Source organism: Nelumbo nucifera, chromosome 4, assembly GCF_055504915.1.
Source record: "Nelumbo nucifera cultivar China Antique chromosome 4, China Antique-T2T, whole genome shotgun sequence".
NCBI lineage: Eukaryota > Viridiplantae > Streptophyta > Magnoliopsida > Proteales > Nelumbonaceae > Nelumbo > Nelumbo nucifera.
The window spans coordinates 31,354,229-31,378,860 of NC_142652.1; the positions used below are offsets into that span (position 1 = coordinate 31,354,229).

Sequence of the window (24,632 nt, forward strand, 5' to 3'; positions counted from 1 at the left end):
CTGATCCAATTAAGCCATATTCAGATCTGAAATATATATAAGACCAATTGTAATTAGTCAGGTTTAACCCAGATCCATCCCAATCCAATCTGAGTAAAATTCAAATTGGACAAATTGGTTTATATATTGTACTTTACAGACCAAACTATGCATGACCGCCAAAATTGATCAATGCCGGCGAACTATTGGCGGTCTTTCTTTCCCGGTATAGCCACCATCGGGGAAAATCATGACCGCCGACAAATCTGTACAAAACTGCCGGCCTAGGTGGCATCAATTTGGACTCCTAAATTAAGTATTGTCGGCGGTTTGTCAGAATTGCCGCCTTATCCTTTATTATACCGGCAGTCATAAACTGCCGATAAAGTAAAAAAAATAAATAAAATTTTAAATATATTATAAATATCGACATTACAAACTGCCGGCATGATTTTTAATTTACATGTGTGCCGGCAGTGTGTAAAGCACCGGCATAGACACAAGGACCGCTGGTGTAGGTTTTGGTAAAAAAAAGCCATACTATTTTAGGTGGCGGTTGGAACCGCCGGCTTTAGTTTTGTCAAAAATTGGCATTCTCCTTCAGCCGGCGGTCCAGACCGCCAGCCTAAATTTTGCAAAAGATTGTCCTGCTCCTTTTAGTGGCGGCCTGAACCGCTGGCTTAGACCATATCTAAGTCGCCATTTTAAGCCTTATGTATAGCTACGCCGGCAATTAGATGACCGCCGGCTTTGATCAATATTTTTTTATATTATATTATCTTCAATAATTTTGTATATCTACACTTAAATAAAACAAACTTAATATACCACTATAATGCACCACTTGATTCACCACTATAATACATACTTAATACAACTTAAATAAAAGTTTAAATGTAAAACTCAATCTATTAATATAAAGATTGATCATTATAATATCGAAAACAGATTGTTCAAATACAATCTATTGATCTATGACAATTTATTGTTCCTTTGATCTCCGACTGTTACTGTCTTCTTCCCTTGATCTTTGGCTTCTACAACCTTCCTCGTATTGTTCATCTTGCTAGAATAATTGGAATGTTTCAGGGCAATCATCTGATCTGGGTTGAGTTTGATGAGAGTGCAATTAATGGAGCACATGCCTCTGATCTCATAGGCTTCTCTGTAGGGAGAAATATGGTCTTAACCTGCATGACCAAAATCAAGAAATGCCACCTTAGATCAGAAAAATGAGGCAATAAGTGTGACTACAATTGGAAGCTGTAAGCCTCCTGTGTAAAGCACAATATCTGTGCACAGTTCCCAAGCAGCAGTAAAGCGGCCAGCATCTTTACCTGAATCTGAGTACCTAACCATGACCTATCCACAATAACATTGTAAGTTTCACTAGCACTAGGACTTGACAAACAGAATCACTATGCCTTACTGAACGTTATCTTCCCAGCAGTATTTTGTATATTGATGCACCCATAGCCTCAAAGTGTCAAAGTTAAAGACAACAAACATTCATGACTAACTACATGACTACTACACAGGCCTTGGAGAAAAGTGAAAGGGGAATGGAGAGAATGAGGGCATAAAATTTGGATTAATTGAATTCTAAACGAAATTTGAAATGGCTATATTCAGAATAGAGGGCTTGCACATCAGAAAATTGCATTCCTAAGTGCATTCCCAGCAAACCTTCCGCCATACACGAGGCACCACTGTTGCAGGCATACTGAAATAAGGTTAGAAAATGTAACAAATCACCAGATTCTCACTACAATGAGAAAGCCAAGTGAACATGACCTCATCCTGCAACACTAAAAAGACCACAAACAAGTGCATAGGAGTTGCCTTCCAATGGCATCTGGATCTCCATATGTTGATATAGCAAAAATACAATAATGCAACCAAATGTCCACGGAATATGTGACAGCCTCAACTGCTCGCTCATATACCTCCACAACTTTCTCAATAGAACTCAGACGTCCCTCATGATCAGCATATTTCTTCCAGTAAACATAACACAAAGGGAACTCTGCTAAGAAAGCATCATAGACTTTCCAGATTTTTTATATGTCATCCTGCATACAATGAAAAATTATTTGTCTTAGACCTGCTAGAAACAAAAAGATTCTGAAATGCAAATTCACTTCCAATGATACCATTAGAAACTAACATATTGTGTTGAGCTCCCCCTCGGTAAGAAATTTCATCATGGTCTCCTCCTGTCTCTAATGTCATTAAATTGAACTTTTGGTGGCTGCAGTTTGCAATAAACCAGAAAATTTGGGAATATAAGCGTTCAAAGATTGTGATAGAGGCATCATACTAGCATTGTTGTTTGGACCCATTTCAACAATGGAAGAACTGATTACATTCCTACCAGGGATGTGAGCTAAACCCCCAAGTTATAAGAATTTGGTGGGGAAAGGGGATTAATGCAACAGTGGGATGGCTAAAAAAAAAAGACAGTTACAGGGGGGAATAACTGAGCATGTCCTTACCTTTTCAAGTCTGACCAAAAGGTGAAAGAATAAACAACAAAGGGGGAATAACTCAACTCATGTTGAAGAATCTTATTACAAAACAAATTTTCAAAAAGATGTCAAGACCTAGATTAAACCTGGACTGTTGAGATATACTTTCTCAAGGATTTTCTAAAAGAGATTATAGAAGAAGCATGCAGACATAAGAGACCAACTAACACCACTCTCCCCTATGAGTCATCATTAAATGCCTCCTTTATGTCAAAGTTTTGGCACACATTAGCTCCGCCCATATTCTACTTTCAGTTTAAGCTAGATCAGAGTGTTCTAGGGAGGAATTAAGTATCTTTGTAAGCTCTGTCATGAAGCCATCTTCAATTGTTAGATTACTTTCAGCATATGTTTTGTAATCATACTTTCTCCATTTTCTTTATCAATTATTTTCCTTTTTTTTTGAATTATTTGGATAATTTGATCAAACTCATTCTAAAGAGAAGAAACCCAACTCTTCAAATTTCCGGCATACCAATATCAAGTTAAATAAGAAAATGAGGCAAGGATTTTCTTTTGAGGGAACCAAGTTAAATAAGAAAATGAAATAAGAAGTATAGAAAGTAGGGTTTGGACAGAAACGGGGCAGGAAGTATGAAAAAGAATGAAACGTATACAACAAATCTAGTAGGCAAATCTAGCAGGCAAGTAGATTAATAACAAATCCCTATAGCAGCAGTTCCTAATACACCACGATTGAAGATTTTTTCAATCAGCATTTTTAGTGTATCATCTTGATAGAAAACCTAGCCAGTTAGAGTTTTGAAGTAGCACTCAACTTTTTCCCCAACCAATCTTTTGATGCTTCCTTAGATCAACCAAATTGGCCCAATTCCTAGACAAAACCTGCATTACTTTTATAAGCAGGAAAATATAGAATAAAACATTGTTTGTTTCTTTTGTTTTAGTTCTACTAGCTTGGATTAATCTCTAATTTTGTCAGATTTTTCAGGGTATATAATTTAACCAGCCTCCTTCCCACCCCCCCCCCCCCAAAAAACAAAGAGACCATTGGGCTATATTCAACCCTTTCTCTAACTAGCAGCCCCCCAAGACACTCTAGTGGTTTCCTTCTTAGTATAATAAGAAGGCAACTCAAGGTAAGGAAAGAGAAATCAGATTAACCTATCTCGATGTTGGTATTACTTTAAATGGTATTTGAACCAAAAACATTGTTTTCTCCTTCAGTCTCCTAAAGAAAATAAAAGTTCAATGTGGTAATCATGACAACTTGGGATCATTCTGCACCCCCAAAAGAATGTCATTAAACTGTATTCTGGCTGCTCCCAAGACCCTGCATGGGAAATTTGACACCTGTACATTTGTACTTTTCCAAATATCATATTGAACTCAATTTACATAGAACATATCCAGTTTCTTGATGCAACATGCAGTGAAGAAGAAAATGTGAAGTTTTTAATGCTCAATGAAGCATGTGAAATAAACTTGTTATATGCCTCAAGTTAGATGTGGGAACCTAGTAAACATGTTACTTGCAACTCCAATCAGGATTAATGGCAAGTTATCCAATTGACACCTGGTGAGACACCTATGCAGGCATCTTTGGGTACTGGGCTGGGAAATTTGACACCTGGTGCATTGGGATGCTCCCCAGATCCAACTGCAGCAGTAAATGTGAAAAAGGTCATCAAAAAAAGTTTTATTAATAGTGACTCTAGGAAATTTGACGGTGCTCAATATAAAAGTCAAGTTCTTGAACATATCACCAAATTTAAATCCATCAGTGTCCAAACCCGAGGCAGACAGAGCTGCTATACAAGCATAAGGCCCAGGGATAGGAATAACAGGAATTTTCTCATTTATACATAGCTTTACCTGCACCAAGTAGAATAATTTATTTTCAGAAAATTATTCACAATAAATTTACTTTCCAAGTTCCAATTTCACTCATTAACTAACATGTAAGGCATTGCAAGATCCAACAAAAAATAGAAGAGTGCAGTGCAAGAAATTTCAAGTTTGTACTACAATATTACCTTGAGGAAATTTAGAACCTAACAGATACTCACCAGTTCTGTACCAGGGTCACTGATACTTGGTGACCCGGCATCACTAATCAGTGCCACGACATCACCCTGTTGCAACCTCCTCAATATTGTTTTTTCTCGTTGAAATTCATTGAATTTATGATAACTCAGCTGAAAACCTAAAGGTTGCTATTAGAAGAAATTCAAAAGAAAACTATCACTGCATTCTACATGAGATGAAGCCCACCAAAAGAAAACTATCCGACATGTTATACAATAGTTAAGTTTAATCCCAGGGCTTAGTAGTTTTTTGCCATCAATCCCTATTTTAATTAAATGAAAGGTGAAAGCGCAACTCTTAAGCTCTATCTCTATTCAATAATAAATATTTTGCAATGCATTTCTAAACATACATTCTTAAAGTCAAGATAGATTTCAAAAACATATTAAAGGCAAGCATATCTAAAACACGACTTCATGAAAGCAAGATACTAATATATACAGGGGTTCTAGAACCCACATTTACTATTATGGGTTAAACAACCTTAATTGACCAAATAAATAAGCACATGTATTCAATTCGCACAAGCATTGAATAATGGAAATGGAGTACCAGGAATGAAGCTTCGATTGAACTCCCTGTCTTCACTGCAAACTCTCTGGCTTCAAATCTTCAAAACGGTGGGTATTCGATTGAACTCTCTGTGTACACTTCAAAATGGTGGGTATTCGTCGCTTCAAAGTTCTAGCATTGAGAATGAAGGACACGAAGTAGTTCCCTGAATCGGTCAAAAGAGAAGGATATATAGGCTCGAAGAAGCAAGAAGATAATGGCATGAGATTAGGGATTTAGTTCTCTGAATCGGTGGATCGGTAGAGGAAGAAATGGCATCGAGATTCATGGAACCCAAGATTTTTTTAGCGAGGGATTCGTCGTTTGGCATTAACGACCCCCTCTCTTGGCGCAACTTAATCGTTTTGGCGGGACCCCTAAAATTATATCTCAATTTTTATTATTTTTAATTTTATTTGCCAATAAAAAACGCCGGGATGTGTGGTGTGTTAAGTGATAAAATTTGACCGCCGATTCCTAAACGGGTCATTTTTTGTTCGAATTTGCCGGTCTTTTTCCGACATTAGATAAGGCCGCTGGAAGAAAACCGCCGGCCTAAGCCGTTTTTCTTGTAGTGGGTAGAGCAGAATACTTCATACGCATAGTAGGGACCTCAACATAAAAAAAAAAAAAGAGGAAATAAAGGGAATAAAATAGTCTCAACTAACAAAGTGTTTTCTAGGACGTCAGGTTACTGCTACCCGTTGCTTAGTTCAGAAAATCAAGGAATTTCTCATCCTCTAAATAGTGGAGACCAGTAGTGTCTGGTGACAAATTTGCTGCTTTGGTTCACAAAATCTTGACTTGATTAGAAGATAAAATGCAAGTCCAAGATCAAGGTTTTCCTTTGGAAAACAACTGTAGAAAAAAATTCTGCTTCCATTTCCACTAGAAAGCTAAGAGAGGGTTTATAGCTTTCCCAATATGTGGTACGAAAATTTATCAGTCAACACTTGTTCATAAGCAGGCCTGCCATATAATTAAGGTAACCTTCAATTCAATAAATAGCTAGGTGTCTCTATTTTGTGGCCTTTTAATAGTGGAATAACTGAGGAATGAAGCAATTGAAAAATCAAAGCATCATCCCAAAATTAGCTTATATATGGTTCATTGGTTATGTAGAAACTTAGTATATATTAATTAAAATGGAGGATGTGATGGACACTGTTATTTGTATCTAAAATGACTGCTACTTTTGCTTCATTTACATTTACTAAAGTCAATACGAATAGCTTTCTGCTCATTGCTTCTCAAACCTCTTTCCAATTCCAAGGCACCAACAAGGAAAATGTCTTGTGCAGCTTTCCAAATGCATGCAGGACCCTGAAAGATAGAAGTCTTTGAGTAAGTAAGCCTGCAGATCTCTTTAGAAGAAATTGAATTGGGTTCATGCCTACTTCCACATATGAGAGGAAAAAAGACATGGTCACCATCTTTTGCCTAATCCATTTAATTTATGATTAAATGGCTATTCTTTTATACATATATAAAATAAATTATCTAATCAAGGACCTATCAGTAAATTGTAGTGCATTGAAAAATGAGAGCACCACCTCAAAATTTGCCTATGGAAATGTGGTTCATTTAAATTGGCTTTTTGCCATCTTCCAAATCGAGCATTCTTATCATACATAGAATGGGGTGGCCCTCTCTTGCCTTAACGTTTTCATGCGTGTCAAAATGCTTATTCTTTCACACATGGTGATAACGAAATTATCTAATCAAAACCTACCATCACCTACCTGTAATTTGTAATTTGTAGTGAAGTGAAGAACTTAGGTTATGTTTGGTTTGAAGGAAAAAGGAAGGGAACAAGATTTGTAAAGGTTTTCTTTCCTTTCCTTTCCCTACTTTTTCCTTCGTACCAAACATATATAGCTTTAGTGTCTGAAGCTGCCTAACCAAATTTTTGAGCTATAGATCAACGTTTAGGGTCCAAAGAGGCAAAGATTCTTTTATGGTCCAACACATTGAAAAGAATATCTCTTGCTCGTCTGGTGGACTAAGTAACATAAAATCAAATCAAGAGCTAGCAGGGCAGCTGAAAAGCTCTGTAGTTCCTGTTGGTTGTCAGTAGAGTTGGGATGGAATCCCCATCCCCCCTTCACCATCCTTGACACAGAGCCTCTTGTTGTCTTCAGACTGCCCATTCCAGATTTCTGGTTTGGTCTGGCTCCTCCAGATGGGTCTGGTTCCTAATTAATCTGACTCATCCAACTCAGACCCATCGATTTTATCCAACCACTTGAGAAACGGGATAAGAAAAACATGGGTGCCATTGAAGGTGTACCTGTGTTTTGATGTGGTGAATGGTCAATAAATTGGGTGTTTGATGCAAATGCAAATGGAGATCCTATGTTGACACTTGACAGACAATCAATCATGCATACTGCTTTAATTTTATGGTTACGCTGATGAACTGAAGCAATTAAAATGGAGTTGATGGCTTGATGAAACCAATATGCATGCATGTTCTCATCTGCTGCCAAGAATTGTTCATCAAATGGGGGTTTCTGATCAGTTTTATCTTTGATTAAATGGAAATCTGGTGCATCTGTTACAAAGAACAGTCATGTGGCAACGGAATATATTGTATTAATTGCATGGATGGAACTTAATTGGAAACAACCACCACGAAATCTTCCTATGCCCGTTGATCAAATCCTACTGCTGATACCAAAGGTGTATAGTTGAAACTTAATTATTAGGCCATGTTTGGTTTCATAGTTAATAAGAGAGAAACAGAAAGTTGAGGGAAGTTCCCTCAATTTTCTTTTTCTCTCTTATTTTCTACCAAGCCAAACACAGCATACGTTGAAAGATCACGATATATGCATACAATACGTCTACTAATTACTAACTATTATATATGAATCAATTATCATTCCTTCCACGAGTTTTCATCTTGACCTGCTTTGAATCTCTGATGCCATATATTTCGTATTTTTTAAACACAAATTATTATTAAATATAGATATAAAAGTATTTATTAAATTATATGCGTATTTTAAATATAGATATAAAGTATGCCAAACCTTTTCATCATCTCCCATTGTAGAAAATGAATTGTACTCTGATTTTTCCCTCCCTTTGTCAAGCTAATACTTTGAACCTTGATTTGATTTTGAACTCTCAGTCTCACAACTCCTCCGAGGAATGATAGTAAACCTATCTCATTCATCCTCCAAAAGGGAAACCTTTGGCACGTTAAGGCTGTGTTTGGCTTGAAGGAAAAGGTACGTAGGGAAATCTGTATGAAGTATTAAACCTTTCTTTGCCTTTCCCTTCCTTTCCTTCACCACAGTGATGGATACGTCAGCAAAGATAGACTCCACGTCACAATAATGACAGAGAATAAAACTCTCCTTTTATTTAACCTTGAAACCTTATCTCAATCTGGAAGAAAAGAATATAAAACTTTATTCTGATGTCCGAGCCCAAATCCTACGTTTGACGTTGGCCCATGACATGGGTTAGGGCAACAGAAAAGGTTCCAATAATACATGCAGAACAGCATCAGTCTCCATCTACTAGCTGAATGAGGGTGGTCAATTTTGTATTGTTAGCCAATGCGACTAGGATAGGATAGGATAGGATAGGGATAGGGAAGGTAAAGGTATCCAAAGTTGAATTGTTCATATTTAGATTCAAACCGATTCTTATCCATCAGAAAATATTAGATTCAAGGTTCCAATAAGACATGATACCGCAAGGGATTTGACCAATAATCACCTGATTGGTTTCTTACCAGTTGATTGATTACAAGTTTTTCCAGTATCATAGATGAACATTTTTACATTTAAATCGAATCCAATGGGATAGTAGGGGTGAATTATAAATAGATCGAATTCATATCGTTTAACTAGACCAAATTTGGATTGGGATATGGATAAACGGATAATATTTGTAGCCCTAAGGCTTCCACATTCCAATGGAGTTTCCTGCACACCTAACATGATTAGTGGAACTTTCTCTGCACATGGAGCCCAGCCAAAAATCTGCCTTCGTTCACACTCCTATAAGTATAACCACTGTATTGTTCCATTCACACCGAAGACCATATACCAATTAGTAGAGTCCAGCCCACCAATAACATTCCGACATGGGTGGAAATAGGCAGCCCTCTTTGGAACAAAATTATATTTAATTAACCCTTCTCCCCATTTGCACAACATCAACAAACACATGAACGAATTTCTTTGCTCTCATTAATTTGTCGAATCTCAAGTTCAGGCTTAATTTGCCCATACAACAAAAAAAAAAGAAAAAGAAAAAATATGAACAAAACAATAACAACGGAATTTCTCCTCCCCCTTTATACAGCCCTACTTTTGAGATTTACTTTTTGGCCATGTACAAAAGATGAACCAATGATACAGAGTTACAGACAACTTATCCCTCCCCCTTTCTACCTGTAAAGGTACATTTTGCAGCAGCAAAGAAACACCGAAAGACGCAAGTCATGAAGACCACTGATCAGGTACAGTATGGAAATAGGTAGTCATGGCTTTTCTAAATCTTTTCTTGTATTGTTTGGGTGAAATAATGGTTGGAGATGCATTTTTAGGGCCACCAAGAATACCTGATGCCTTCACCCATGTCTCCAAATGTTTGTCCCATGTATATTGCCTCATGAAGTCAATGATCCCTATAACCAGCTCCTTTTGATCGTTATCCACTCCAACCAGTAACGAGTAATCCATTACATCAACCGACTGAAAGTATTGAAGCCAAAAGTAAGAACGAATGAAATAACATACAACTCATGATAGATGCATATGCACAATAAAGAAAGGACTCAAAAAGTTTACCGCTAGAAAAGATGTATCATTCCAAACTGCCCTCTCTAGGCTTCTCTTTGCCTTGCTCCCAAGAAATATAGGTTTTGTACGAAGTGCTTCCAACAGATTCATATCTAACAGCACATTGTTCTTCCCTGTTGTATCTGGATTATAACGAGATCGTGCAGAGCCCTTGAGATCATACACTCTCGAAATATTTCTCTTGTAAAAGAGGTTCTCCATCACCATTAAATCCATTTTCATTTCTTTCCCACCTTTCAAATGCTTAATAGAGACCTGTCAACCCCATAAATAGGAGTTAAGATTACCATTATCATATTCCAAACCCAAGACAAACAAACAAAATGAAGCCTTACCTGATAAATACCGAGGACTTTAGCAAGACAAGTTGGACTTCCTGAAGTAAGAGAATCTATCAAATATTTGAAGTATTTGGGTGCAAATTCCTCAAAAGAATCCAACTCTGTCTTTGTGACTTGTTTGACAATGAATCTCTCATCTAATGATTTGGCAAAATATGCATTGCTCTTCCCACCCTGTGCATGCCATCTCTTGCAACGACTTAGTGAACGTATGAAATCCACTTCACTAGGGCAGCATTTCTTCCTAAGAACATGAAACTGCTTTGCAAAATAACAGGTCACAGAAAATTTCACTTTGCTACCAGGAGATGATGACTCATCCCCAAAAGAAATCCTGAGATGAGGAGATTTTTTGGAATCTGAAGGCAGGCTCCCTATCGATGATGATCGGTCATCAAATCTATAACTTATATAGTGGTGATCGTCTGAGTCCAGAGAACCAAAGGATTGCCGGGCTGAAAATTCTGAACCTGATACATAAAGATAGCCTGAAAGACTACTGAGTTCATCCTCTTTACTGTTGTCGTTTACACTCCAGCCTCCTCCATTCTCACTTGACTTACCAGCAATCCAATCATCATAATCTTTGCAACTAAGAGCATAAGATATTACACTGGTGGGTTCACTGTCATAAACAGCAACAACTATGTTATTATGGCCTGTTTGTGGAAGTAGTAACCGAACCCCTTCACCCGCCATGCTAGATGCTGAGGTGATGAATGAGGGTGGAGAGCTGAACATGAAGTTCAAGTTCTTGGCTTGCCTTGGCAAGACTTGAGGATAGGTCTTCAGCATATTTGGAATTGGATCTCTAATCATACTCCTGTAATCTCCAGATGCATGGAAAGATTTAACAGAGGTCAAACGCAAGGAAGTAGGGGACTGTCCTTTGCAGATTCTTTCTTGAACTCTTAATGCAGAATCAAATGAATACACTCTAACAGGGGACATGAGCCTTCTGTAAGATTGATTATTCATCTGATTTATAAACCCAGCTGAACCAGTTTGGTGCCTATCTGTTTGGAAGGGTTGAAGTAACTGAACTTTCATTGGTTGTTTACCTGTACCAGTCCATGCTAAATCAATCGTCTCAGAAAGATTGGATGTAGGTGATGGAATGCTCTCCATGGATACCTTCTGGCCTGTAACTTCCCCATCTGCATGCATTCTATTCAGCTTGTGAAGATGGAATGTAGCCAGCTCAAGGTCTTCATGACCATAATCATCGGTGGAATTTGAAGAATCTACTTCGGCAGGTTGATTTTTGGTAGGCTCAAGATATTCTAAACTATGTTCTTCTCTATGTTCTGAGTATAAGGCATGCTTAAGGTTTTTGACCAATGACTTTGAGCTATTTTCGTCATGAGCACAACGAAACCTTCCATCTTTACGAAATGATTCACTTTTCAATTCTGCCATCTTGGAACAAGTTGCAGCCTCCTGCATACGGGAATCAACCTTGGAAATAGAACTCTTTACTCCAAAGATAGAATTCAATGAACATAGGCGGCGGTCCCATATGTAACAATCAATAAAGAGGTAGCGCCTCAAGCGATTGAGTTCTAAAATGTCTACTGCTATCTGACCTGGGTGTATATCATCTAGGCGAGCTGGTTGTACCAAACCCTGTTAAGACAAACATGGCATAGATAAAATGAGGTGGAATGCATGGAATGTGAATGGAACTTTATCTTTAGTTTCTAATTTTATTTATTTTTATCAGTAACAGAATCAAAAGAAGCTTGTTATATAGAAACTATGTGAAAACTCATAAAGTCCATTAACCATTTAGACTAGACAAGACAATATAGTAGAAAAACCTGACAAACCAATTACTAAGCGAATGGAACTGTATCTGTTTAAAGTTAAGTACAACAAACAATAAACAAGCTTTCTGTTAATCTATTAGGTACTTACATCATATTCATGTCTCTCCTTTTTCAACAAATCTTTCAGCTCCATAATGTGATTGTGAAACTCGCTCTTGTTTGTAGGTTCATGTCCAAAAGACATACCTTTCTGTTCAATGTTGTGCAATGCATCAAATACCTCAGTGTATAGAAGTTCCATTTTAGTCAAGAGCTGGGAAAGAAGAAAAATGTGTTACTGCTATGGAATTTTCCATCAGAATTTTACAAATAGAATTAATATAGTGATGGACAGTAAGATCATCCACTATTTGTAGTGGTTGAAGAAATACACGGTGAATATGAAATCACACATTTGGGTCTAGCTGACAACATTGTAATTCCATATTTAGCATCATTAAAAAGAATTCTGGGAGAAGTTTTAATAGCACACCTCTACTGCCTCTTGTCTAACCCACTCTTGTTGAATGTGACCATTAAATTCCAGCATTGAAGGAGGTAAACAAATGGAAAGAATATCAATAGGGGAATAACGGAAAAATGCAACCATGCTCCCAAATCTGCTCATTAGAAAAAAAAAATCAATAACCCCCATCACCAAGAATATAGACAAGAAATACCAATTTGACAACACATACCCATAGTAACGCAGGCAGTCCCTTTGCAAAGAATGACCACAACTTGCAACACGATTAGCAGTAGCATGATTTGAAAAGCTAAGCTCCAAGAACTTTCCGAAAGAAAGTCCCCATGCAGCATCTGACATAACAACTCTACGTGCTGCGGGTGGAACCCCATCCTTATATGCACACTTGAGGCATCGATGCCACATCCAGATCTTTCCATCACACTCCCCAGGTAGCTTTAGTGAGGGAAGGCGTCTAACATTTATTGTAAGGCTTCCCTGCTGGTGGGTATAGCATCGGACATGGGCTTCTGCAGGCTCCTTACAAGATCGGCATAAAGATGTCTGCTAATAACGAGTACAAAAATTGATGAACCAGTTCCAAAATAGGCACCCAAAACCATGAAAAAAATGCAATGAAAGTAGGACAAGATACCTGATCAAACAAGTCATCACGAAGAAATCTCCCCAGTGGCTTATCAAAATTGCCATAGAATTTAATGCGCAAGAGCTGAGAGCGTTCACAAACAGTTCCTTTCAGAACACAACGGCTTGAGAAGGAGACCAATATGCTCTGATGTTTTTCAGCAGCTGAGAAAATTTCACCAGAGACTTCATCAGTCCCATCAGTCTTTGGGAGCTCATGGACTTTCCCAGGGTGCTGATAACTTCTTGAAGCAATTTCCTCGTCTTGAATCGAAGTTTCCAATGAATCATGTTGAGAACGGTCTCTAATATCCATAACCACATGATCACCGCTTACATGACACTGAGCCTTTCTAATACTATAGCGGAAGCAAGAAGATGAGGTAGAAATATTGACAGGATTAAAATGCTCACGAAATTGGTCTTGTTCTCTAAGTTTCAAACAAAGGCCAACTGAACCCTCATCTTGATCCAGGGCATCTGAGCTTACACGAGGGGATGATGCCTCTAGCATGTTGCCTGCAACCCTATAGTAGAGTTCATCTGTAGAAGACACAGCTGAACCAGAGACTAGAGAAATAGACTTATCAGCATTCACCATCCTTTCTGGTTTAGAAATTGAGGGGCTCAATGGAATTTTAGGTAAGGTTGCACCCTCATCAGCAAGGAAAGACGTCTCTAGGGACAAATGATAAGCTGCAAATACAGCATATTGAATGACATGTTTAACCTTCTTTAGTTCCTCATGACACGTACCCTTGAGAAGTACCTATAGAAAAACAGTAAATCAATTAATCAAAAATAGTGCCAATGGTTAACCATTCCTTTTAACAAAACCGGTATGCAGAAACAAAGAATATAATAGATTAACAGGGAAAAGGTCTATAATAAACAAGGCTCCAACATAGTTCAAGCAGGGGAAACTGAGGTACATCAACATGATCTATCAACTTCCGCAATCTCATGCACTTGATGAAAAATTTTCTAAAATGCATACATGCATGGAGGCATATGTGCTCATATGATGCAGGTCACACTTTGTAAGCATATTAAACCGAGTTTTCTATTTTTTTGATCATTAACAGTTAAGTTTAATTATTATGAATGAAAGCATATCATATACATAGAAGTTTGCCTTGCACCCCAGATATTGACCTAGATCATACTAGTCACTCATCATTTCCTTTATACCAACCCTTCTTGGGGATCAGTCCCTAGCAGAACTGATTTCTATTAACCTATTGTCTTGCTAATAACCCATCTTCCAATGCATTAGCAGATCATGGAACTGAACAGTGACTAATTCTCGTCATGGTTGTCTAACTCAGCAAGATGAAAAGATGGACAGGCACATGGGTATACAGAAGAATGAATAATAGGAGAAGTTTTCTATTTTTTTGATCATTAACAGTTAAGTTTAATTATTATGAATGAAAGCATATCATATACATAGAAGTTTGCCTTGCACCCCAGATATTGACCTAGATCATACTAGTCACTCATCATTTCCTTTATACCAACCCTTCTTGGGGATCAGTCCCTAGCAGAACTGATTTCTATTAACCTATTGTCTTGCTAATAACCCATCTTCCAATGCATTAGCAGATCATGGAACTGAACAGTGACTAATTCTCGTCATGGTTGTCTAACTCAGCAAGATGAAAAGATGGACAGGCACATGGGTATACAGAAGAATGAATAATAGGAGAAAAGTACATTTTTTATCAATAAAAGGATTTTTCATTAAGAACAAGAAAATATTACAGATTATGAGTAGCCTAGGATACCTCAATAGAATTTAAAAATGCCAACTACAACTTTGGCTTTTCAGCCTTACAACTGAGCCCAGAAACAATGTTCCCTGTTAGCCCCCTTGTTTAGCTAGCTGGTCAGAAAATACATGACTGAACCAAGAATGGGAAATCAGCCTTTACCAATAATATTTATACCCATCATCATCATCTAATCTTTATCCCGACTATATGGAGTCAGCTACGTTAATCCTGTTTTGCCATTCTGTTCTGTTTAGTGTACCAATAATATTTATATTACAAACATTAAAAAATCAAATATACTCCTAAGGGTGTAGGATTACAAAATCCACAGGATCTGTGTTCAAAAAATCAAATAGCAAGACTTTGCTTGCTAACTTGCTATGCAATATCACCAACTCACCGGTTAGTGATAATGTAGGCAGTACAGTTGAGATCTACAGAACTATCTTGTCTAGCTTCTGTAATCGCTGTCTCTCTCTATGAAAATTATCTGTCTCTCATCAAGAAAGAAGAGAGAGAGAGATGAAATAATAAGGATCACCTAGTTGGTAAGATCTAGGGTGCAATTTGTGTGGGTCCAACCTGAGCCTGGACCAACCCAGGCTGCAATTTAATACAGGCCGGGCTTGGATTTTTGGTCCTTGGGCTGGGCCTGGGCCCAAAAGTTTGGGCTTTTTTATTTTTCAGGTTGAGCTCAGGCCTAGCCCAACCTTATATCCAAACCCAAGCCCAGCCCAACTATATATATGTATATATATGCATACATATAGATACATATTTGCATGCATACATGCATATATGCAATACTTTTATTTTGGTAAACCACACATATATGCATACATGGATACATATACACATACTTTTTAAGTTTTTAAGTCAATTTTTAGTGTGGGCTGCTTGACTGGCCCAAGGCCCCAAGCCCAAGTCCAACCTCAGTGCATCAAATTTCAGTGCAGGATGGGCCTGGGTTGGATGGTTCGGGCTTGACCTTGGGCTTCTTAGGGGTTGGGCCTGGGTTGAGCTTAACCCAACCCATCTCAGCCCACCTGACTGCACCTCTACTAAGATCTCTAGGTGAAGGCCATGACAAATGTCATTAGTGACAGTTGGCAGGTCACAGGCTTTTTGCCTGGAAAGAATCATGTTCTTGCTGGTACACATGTTGTGTGTTTAAACATTTAAATTATAGTAAAATATTTGTTTAAATGCTTCAACTCATGTTTACATAGTATGGACTTCCAAATTTATAGAGATACCCATTATGAGCATCACAGTACCTAGCCACCACCTATTGATGCGGTAATAGAGAGACAGAATGACTTAGATTGGTGCACACTGCATGCAAATGAAGAAGATGCTACACTTGTCTGTGTGATTGTAACATCTTGCATTGCAAATACTTAAACAATGAGGGCATTCATGTCCAAACTAGTACCATATTTAAGTGATGAAAGGTAACAGGAGACACAGTGAGCCACAGTTAACAGATTTGTTGCATACTGTTTGATCCTCTAAAAACTCTATTTAGAAAAATGTAGAAATCTTTTAAGGATATTTAGCTCAATAGCATACGCCAATACAAGATGAGTTTAAGAGACAAGAAGGGTAAGAAGCAAAAGACTTCACTTCCTACTCATCATTCTATAAAGGAGAAGTTAAATTGGTTATTAACCCCAAATCCTCTTTTTTCTTTTTTTTTTCCCCAAATTTTAGCCAGTAACTTGATTGGAAAGCCTAAAATTGAACCAACAAACATTTGAGTTTGCACTATGAGCTAAAACACCAAGTGCTTAAGTTGTTGAACAGCGATATGAAGAGCATAAAGCCAAGCAATGAAGGCAAAAGAAAATATTTGTTATTTCTTAAAAATGTAAATGGTTGACGGAACAAGTTATTGCAAGTCCCACCCGATGCCATTTCCATAAACAGTAACCTTAGATTGACTTACCATAAATAGAAAGTCATCATAAATAAAAGAGAATGGAAATTTGACAGCATAAATCTAAATGTCATGTTTCTAGTCACATGGCATTCAGAGTCCTAAATTCAAATACATTCAAAATGCTTGCATATAAAATAATCAATTTCGGATACACACACATAGAGTTCCTGTGCACCATACAACAAATTTCAGTGAATTTCTATTTTTATTGGTAAAGTGAATTCTACATCTTCCAAAAACAATGGATTAAGGATGTTGAGCAGAAATTACCGTGCATCCCAAACGCCTTGGACAACCTTCAAAAAACATCAGGGTTTTGGCCAGTTTCTTGTTGGGATGACCAGGAACTTTGTTTTCTTCAGAAACTCTCTCTAAGCGGAAGATTTCACAGTGTCCCAATCGTGATGAAGAAAGATTATCAATAGATGGAACAATAGAAGCACCAGTACACCTAGCTATGCGCTCCAATAAGGGCCGCTTTACATTCAACACTAGAGAGATTTCCTTTGCCAATAGATACTCTTGAGCATAAGAAGATACAGATTTCTCTACCAGCAGAACATTCGGGCGATGGGCCTCTATCTTTGAAACAATCATCTTGAGATGATCCATCTCCTGTTAAAACTTGATAATTCAGCTCTTATACCATGTTATACCTAAACTTTACTAGGGAAAGCAAAAACAGAGAACGGGGTGGTTAACCTGTTCAAGTAGAGTATTAAATGATGACAACTGGTTTGGAACTCTCTGGAATTCAAGTGATCCCCCCAAGAGAAGTAATCTAGGATTCTTGTACTGTGACATCATGCGCTTGTGTTTTATATTTTTTGTACAAACTACTCCCTTAATAAGGGTGCTGAAAATTTAAAAAGAGAAAATAATAAAACCATTTTAGTTCCATAACAACAGAGGTTCATGGAAATAATAGCAACTATTGTAAATGAAACTTACAATATCTGAAGGCATACCTCTCACTTGGACTTCCCGACACTATACATTTAACCTTTACATAGTCACCAGGATCCATACTGCCTCCTCTGTTTGTATCTGGTTTCACAAAATTTGCTGCTTGCCATGCAATTGACGCAACTATATCCAGCCAATCCTCCACACCATTCTCATTCTCCACACAGATGCCCTCTCCCTGTAGTAGCTGTGACACAAGAGACCTAAAGTGCCCATGTATTACCGCTCTAAGAGGTTCTTTGTATTCCTCCTTTGGTTTCTCTCTGACCGGGAATGCATCATTACTAAAGCTACCAGATGAGAAAAACATGCCAGACCCTCCAACATCATCATCCTCATCATCATATTCAAAGAAATTGCTTTCTAACTCGTCCTCACCCTCCTCAGCTGGAGGAGGAAACCAAATGAGACCATTATTTTCAAAATCCAATGGCTGTTGTACTTTTTCACATTGTTCCCGGAATATTGACAAAGCATCAGAACAGTCATCAGGGTTCTCTAGATCCTCATTTTCTGTCTCAGGCCTTCTTAAAATCGCATTTTTTTCTTGGTATGGAGGAGTGTCATTCTGAGACCTTGGAGTTCCCCCTTGCTCCTTCTGTACAGAGTAGTGAGCTCTATTAGGAGTACTTGTTATCTTGTAAGAACTTTCCAAGGGACTTGAACCCACTGATTTAAAACTGTAAAAATCATGCCTAGAACTAACACTACTAGAATCTACATCAGATATGTCTTGATAGTATTCACTAGATGGACTCAAAAAGTGCTTCCCAGAATCCTCTGCATCTTCCTCATCACTCCTGCGTTGATGATGAAGTTTGAATGAATACTTGCATCAGAAGAGAAGGGGCAAAACATATAGAGAAGTGAGTTCTCAATTACTAGGTGAATTAAGAATAAGAATTCATGAACCACAAATATAGCCAGGTTAAAAGGATTCTGTCAGAGAATATGCAAAATGCATTCCTTCTCTCTAGTAGGGGATATTGCTTTGTGCAGTGGTAGAATTTTGGGCTGGAAAGCATGAGGACGTGGGTTTGAGTATGAGACCAAAAGTTTGGTCTCTATCCAGTCTACCACTCCCAAGACCCTGGATGCACATCCGGTAATGACCCTTTTTCATTATTTACCTTTACTCCCTAAACAAAAAACCATCACATGTGTGTTTAATATAATCAAGAAGAAATAAAATAACTACCTGCTGGGAGAGCAGTGAAAAGAAACTGGAGACAGGTGACCCATGGATGAGGGCATGCTGCTACTAGCAGTTGCATAGGGAGAAGCAGCATGTTCTTGTGATTCAAAGAAGTGCACGAGGTGATCACTGTGAAGTGGCCTACAATTATTATCATCACAAAACTTCCCATTACTGAAATGAGGAAGCATCCGTTCAGGACTCAGCTGAGGAGATCTAGAAGAAATAATTCTCTCATCGCGGTCTCTTCCAGCTTCATGCCCATGATTAGCCTGAAAGCAAAACTTGCAGTGTTTGACATGTTCAGCATCCTCAGTGGAGCTTCTCCAACGATCTGATATAGCACATGGACCTTCAATGCATTTCCCACATAGTACCCGTCCACAACCTTGGCAATGGTAATGAAAACTGAATTCTGTAAAGCGTTTTTCACACTCACAACACATACTGCAACTGTTATCAGTCATCCAGAATTCCTTTGAGAAACCAGATAAATCGTTTCCTCCCCAAGAGATCCAAGACCTAACCTTCTCTATTAAATCTATAAGTGAATTATCAGGTATTCCCATAGAAAGAAACCCGTTACAGATTCTTCTTCTTCTTCTAAAACGTATATTAACTTTTTTAGGGGGAAAAAGTATAAAAGAAGGAAAACGTATACAGTCTCCGGAAAATCTAAATTTCCTCAAAAAAAGTAGGAAAGAAAATCCGAAAGAGGGTGATATCTATAGAAACCCAGAATAAAAATGGTGGGTGTCTTCAAAGAAATAAGAGAAAGACAACACTTAAGCAGTGTGTGGTATCCAACAAGTAACAATTGATCGAACCCGCTAAATCCTTAATCTAAAAAGGGTCCAAAACCAATCCAAAGTATTTCTCAGAAACAAGGAAAAACAAAATCCCTCCAGAGAATCAGAAAAATAAAATCTCAAAGGAGGAAAAGCCAAACACCAAGTGGTTAAACGCATGAAACCCGTCGTAATATTTACATCAAATTGGAAAACATACCACAGGACCTCCAACAGCAACTACAGAGATCCCCAAAAAGACCTACCACAAGTCCACAAGGTCCACAACAACAGTTACAGCATCAAGCACGAACGCTATACATAACCCACTAACCAATCCCTAAATCGTCCAGAATGCATCCAAGTAACGACTCAAGCATTAGTAGAACAGGAAATGGGGAAAGAAAGAACGCCAGATCCCTAAATCAAAACAACCTGGAATCTACCACAACGGATTTCCATTTTCCAACCAAAGAAACGAAAAAGAAAAAAAAAAAAGAGTTGAACTCATCAAAATTCTCATAAACCAATAAATCAGAAATTCCTGCCCCTTCAGATTACCAATCAATACAGATCAATAACAATACTATGAGGTACAAAAAAGGACTTATCTGAGGTGGGTTTTCGTTAAATAACGTGAAGGATGAGAATTAACAGAAGAAAAAGAAGAAGTAAGGAAAAGGTCCCCTTTCTCTCGGTATCAGCTCGCATCTGAAACTGCACCAGCATACTCTGTTTTTCCATTTTTCCCGGCAAAGCTTTCATTCCACCTTCACCCTATTAAAATGTTGTCATTCTGATACTTGCTTGAAAAGAAAAACCCCCCTCCTCACCTTTCCCTTTTTTTCGATTCTCTCTCTTCCTTGGTGTAATGTTCAACATCCTCCTCAGCAATCAGTCAGCAGCTGTGCTTAAAGTGTGAGGAGGAATAATAAGGCAGGGAGAGAGAGAGAGAGAGAGGGGGGGGGGGGGGGGTTTGGATAATTGGATTTAGTTTGGTGAGGGGCAACATCTGCCAAGGGTGGGTGGCTAGGTGCCGAAAGGGTAGGCTTTTTTTTCCTCACTTCCTTTTGATTCCATGATTCTTTTCTTTCTTTTATCCAACCTTGTTTTGGACTTTTTATCTGCTTGGCGTTTTCTCTGGTTTTGATTTCTGATTATTATAGCTCTCTTAGTCTGTTGTGTTGCGCATACCCACAACGATCTTCAAATACTCAAAAAAAAAAAGCGATCTTCAAATACTGTTCTTCTTTTGGCCCATTCGCAGTCATTCTGAGGAGATTGGAGTGGACTGAGCCGCCCACCCTCAAACGTTTCATCACCATTACTGAATTATGACCTGTGAGTCATCTCCACGCGAAGGAATTTTTAGCTTTTTGTTGGTTGTTCTATTTCTTATTTATAACAAACTATATTAATTATTCACACATAACAATATTAGTCGCTCTCATAACTTATAATTCATTGCTTTTTAATTTCTTCCTGGTTACAGCTTATAAATGCTTGAAAAATAAACTCAGAATTGGAAATTATGGGAAAATTTATATATACCAAATTTCTCTATCTGGCCACACGCCCAGGCCCACAGCAGCAATATGTAATTAATCATAGCATTTCAAAAGTGCTTTTCCACTGACAATTCTGACAATTAGTATTATTCTCAAATTAATTGAAAATGATTTAGGCGCCATAATTTAATGATGAATATGGCAGTGAAAATGGTTGAAGCAGAATTCATGTGACCGATCCCATGTTGCTTGGACAAGGTTTATGGTCTGTTTGGTTTACAGGAATAAGGCCTAAGGGTCTGGAGTCATAATCATCCATTCTGAATTTAATCGGTTCTGTTGGATGGAATGAAATTTCGATTCTCATTCTTTGTTGAATGGTATTCCCAATAATTTGAGGGAATGGCCATTCTAGCCTCCCTTTGGAAATGAATGATAATCTCATATCAGTCGAAAAAAAGGGAAAAAAAAAAGAAAGATAAGTGACTTTAAACCCCTGTCCCCCCAAACCCTATTTCTCTCTTCATATGAGCCAATCCTTGGGAGTTATACATATCTTAACGGAATTGATTCCAACTTCCATCTAAACCAAACAGGCAAAGGGAATAGGTGATTCTGATTCCAATTCTAGAGGATAGTGATTCCGATTTCAACTGAAAATTAAATAAACCCTTAGATGATGGGATGTTTGGTTCTGTTGGAGCTTATTGAAAAAGCGCCATCACATCAGTGCCACATAGGCATTTTGGCATTTATTGCATATGAAGCAAAATGAAACAATTGTTTGGTTTCATTGTTTATCAAATAAATGGTAGAAAACTGAAATGCTTTGATTTTTGTGCATGGGACATTTTGGGAAACGTCAAATTCTTATTTCCCCCAACACTCTAACATTTCTTGAAACCAAATGCTAATGTGACACACTTTAATGGATATTAATTTGAGGTAGAGAGTAAAAAATGTTTAAAATAAAGTTCAACCAAACAATAAAAATAGGAAACATTTAAGTAATAAGCGTTTAAAGTTAAAAAGTATAAATAAATATAAAGTGAAAAAGTGCAAATAAACGCCCAGTCCGTAAATGCCCATGAAACCAAACACATACTATGAAGAAAAAGGAGAAGAAAACAAAGACATGCAATTGTGTATATAAGTAGAATGGACGCTTTTTCATTATGCATATAATTATAAATGACAAATGCATTCATTTCAAATAATTCATTTATAGATCATAACTTCATTTCAATTAATGATATAATCTTGCATTCATAAATTAACCTCATTCAATGAAGTTTTGCCTTTCGGCTTTAAAAAATATCTTACATTTATAAAATAAACAAAAAAAAAATACCCTAAAGAGGTAAAGAGATAACATTTTTAAACTAATTACTTCATAACAATCTTCCCTTTCTTCTATTTAGTGTCAATATTTTTAAACTAATTTCTCCATGACAATCTTCCCTTTAATTTCTTCTTCTTGGTGTCAATATGGATACAAATGTATTGGATCGTATTCGAATTGGGATAATCTGAATCCAATTTGATTGGATTTCACAAAGACCACTTCAAATTCTAATCTATTAAGGATGTAGAATATTTGCATTTGATCTGATCGGATTTAATTTCTATAAAATTTGACAAATTATTAAAAAGAAAAAAATATAGCAATTTATATAAAGAAAACAAAAAATACAAGCATTTTTAATTATTTTATCATATATACATGCGTTTTTTATAAAAATAATAATAATAATATAAAAATTACAAAAATGCATTTGGATCAGATAGGGGGTGATCCAAATTCGATATGATCTGATCTAAAAATTTGACAGGGGGATATCCGAATCAGGCATTCTAATTCAAAATAGACCATGATTGGGTCCATTTGCACCCCTAATTAACTATTGAGCTTTAGACCTTTTCAATGCATTCATACCATTGTTGACGTCGGTGGTTGAACCAATAAGTTGATGACCTGATTTTTTTATGGATTTTTTTAGGGGATGGCATATCTAATATATAGATAGATAGATAGATAGATAGATAGATAGATAGATAGATTAAAGGAAGGTCTTCAAGCAACAACCTCCACCCTTCAGACACGTGGCATTGTAAAATTTCAATAGATAGAATCTTAAGAAAGGTTAAACTCTCACTCTTAAAAAAATATATCCACTCACAAAAAAGTGATCTCTACTCTCTTAAAATTCACACATGTAGCATCCTAATCACTAAAAAGTGGCCACTTCAAATGTTATGGTAGTAACTGAATTTTATTCAAACACAAACATTTCAAAAGTAGCGATTAAACAAATAATTTAATTTAAAAGTATTTAAAATATTAAATAAAAATAAATGAAATTCATAAAAAATGACTAAACAATTAATACAAATGGTGTGAGCTTCATTCTTTTAGACGAAATAGTTTATTTAGGGCAAACTAGCTAGATTTAACTTTTTTTTGGAAGTGTGACCTAATTTAGCTTTTAAAAATAAATTTATCAAATAAATAGTAAATACCAATTAAGTGGGTTACTACTTACAAATAAGACCTCATTTAATCTCTTAAATCATATTAAAAACAACATAAATTAATAGTGATTTTCAAACAAAGTAGGTCAAAATAGATTGTCAATTACAAACATGTAAGACCCATGTTAATTTTTCTAATTTAATTTTTTTATAATTAAATATTAAATTTCAAATTAAATGATACTTTAGTTGCCCCTTAATATGAGATCATTCTCTAGATAAAAGTATGGTAAGTCTCTTAAATCAAATAATAAGCCTAACCTAAATGTCTAATATAAATAATTTAAAAAATTAAAATAATTCAGATTAATGGTCCCGTTACTTGGTACGGTTGTCATTCCTAATTATACATTACAGGGGGGAATTAAGGTGTGACAAGAGAGCATGTGAGGCCCACTGACCTTACAAATGTAAAGCCTATAGACTGCAGCTATGTATCCAGGTTTGATCTCGCACCTCCATAAATGAAAGGAAACCAAGATTAAAAATAATAAAAAATGGAAATATATATATGGTGGTTCCTATTATTTTAATGTAATTAAAGTTATAAAATCCAAATTAATTAATTCATAAATCACTAGATACCCAGTATAAATCAATAGAATTATTTATGATTAGAAAATTTTAACAGAAAATATGACCACATATCATATACAATTCGGATTTGAAAGAACTAACTAGCATCCAACCAATTAATTAATTAAAATCTATTCTTGGTTAAAATTAATACTTAAT

The 24,632-nt window shown here is 36.8% G+C and overlaps 1 protein-coding gene and 1 long non-coding RNA gene across 6 annotated transcripts; both read right to left on the reverse strand.

The window, feature by feature from the left end:
* Positions 1-842: 842 nt before the first annotated feature.
* Positions 843-5,679, reverse strand: LOC104609913 (uncharacterized). Of its 4 annotated transcripts, none has more exons than XR_016085373.1 (5): positions 5,109-5,679; positions 4,538-4,666; positions 4,235-4,343; positions 2,147-4,128; positions 843-2,051 (listed from the first exon to the last, which is right to left on the reverse strand). It is a non-coding gene; the product is annotated as an uncharacterized LOC104609913 (long non-coding RNA). The 4 variants fall into 4 exon arrangements; XR_016085372.1 differs by having other exon boundaries at positions 4,538-4,674; XR_016085374.1 differs by lacking the exon at positions 4,538-4,666 and having other exon boundaries at positions 2,133-4,128; positions 5,109-5,677.
* Positions 5,680-9,294: 3,615 nt separating this feature from the next.
* Positions 9,295-20,251, reverse strand: LOC104609914 (putative 1-phosphatidylinositol-3-phosphate 5-kinase FAB1C). Of its 2 annotated transcripts, none has more exons than XM_010276339.2 (11): positions 19,073-20,251; positions 17,877-18,674; positions 17,611-17,764; positions 17,179-17,523; positions 13,202-13,960; positions 12,779-13,110; positions 12,574-12,700; positions 12,190-12,354; positions 10,267-11,898; positions 9,920-10,186; positions 9,295-9,823 (listed from the first exon to the last, which is right to left on the reverse strand). In XM_010276339.2, exons 1-11 carry the CDS (start codon positions 19,636-19,638, stop codon positions 9,569-9,571), a joined length of 5,400 nt encoding a protein of 1,799 aa, XP_010274641.1. In that variant the 5' UTR covers positions 19,639-20,251; the 3' UTR covers positions 9,295-9,568. The 2 variants fall into 2 exon arrangements, with proteins under 2 accessions (XP_010274641.1, XP_019055401.1); XM_019199856.2 differs by having other exon boundaries at positions 12,779-13,113.
* Positions 20,252-24,632: the final 4,381 nt, after the last annotated feature.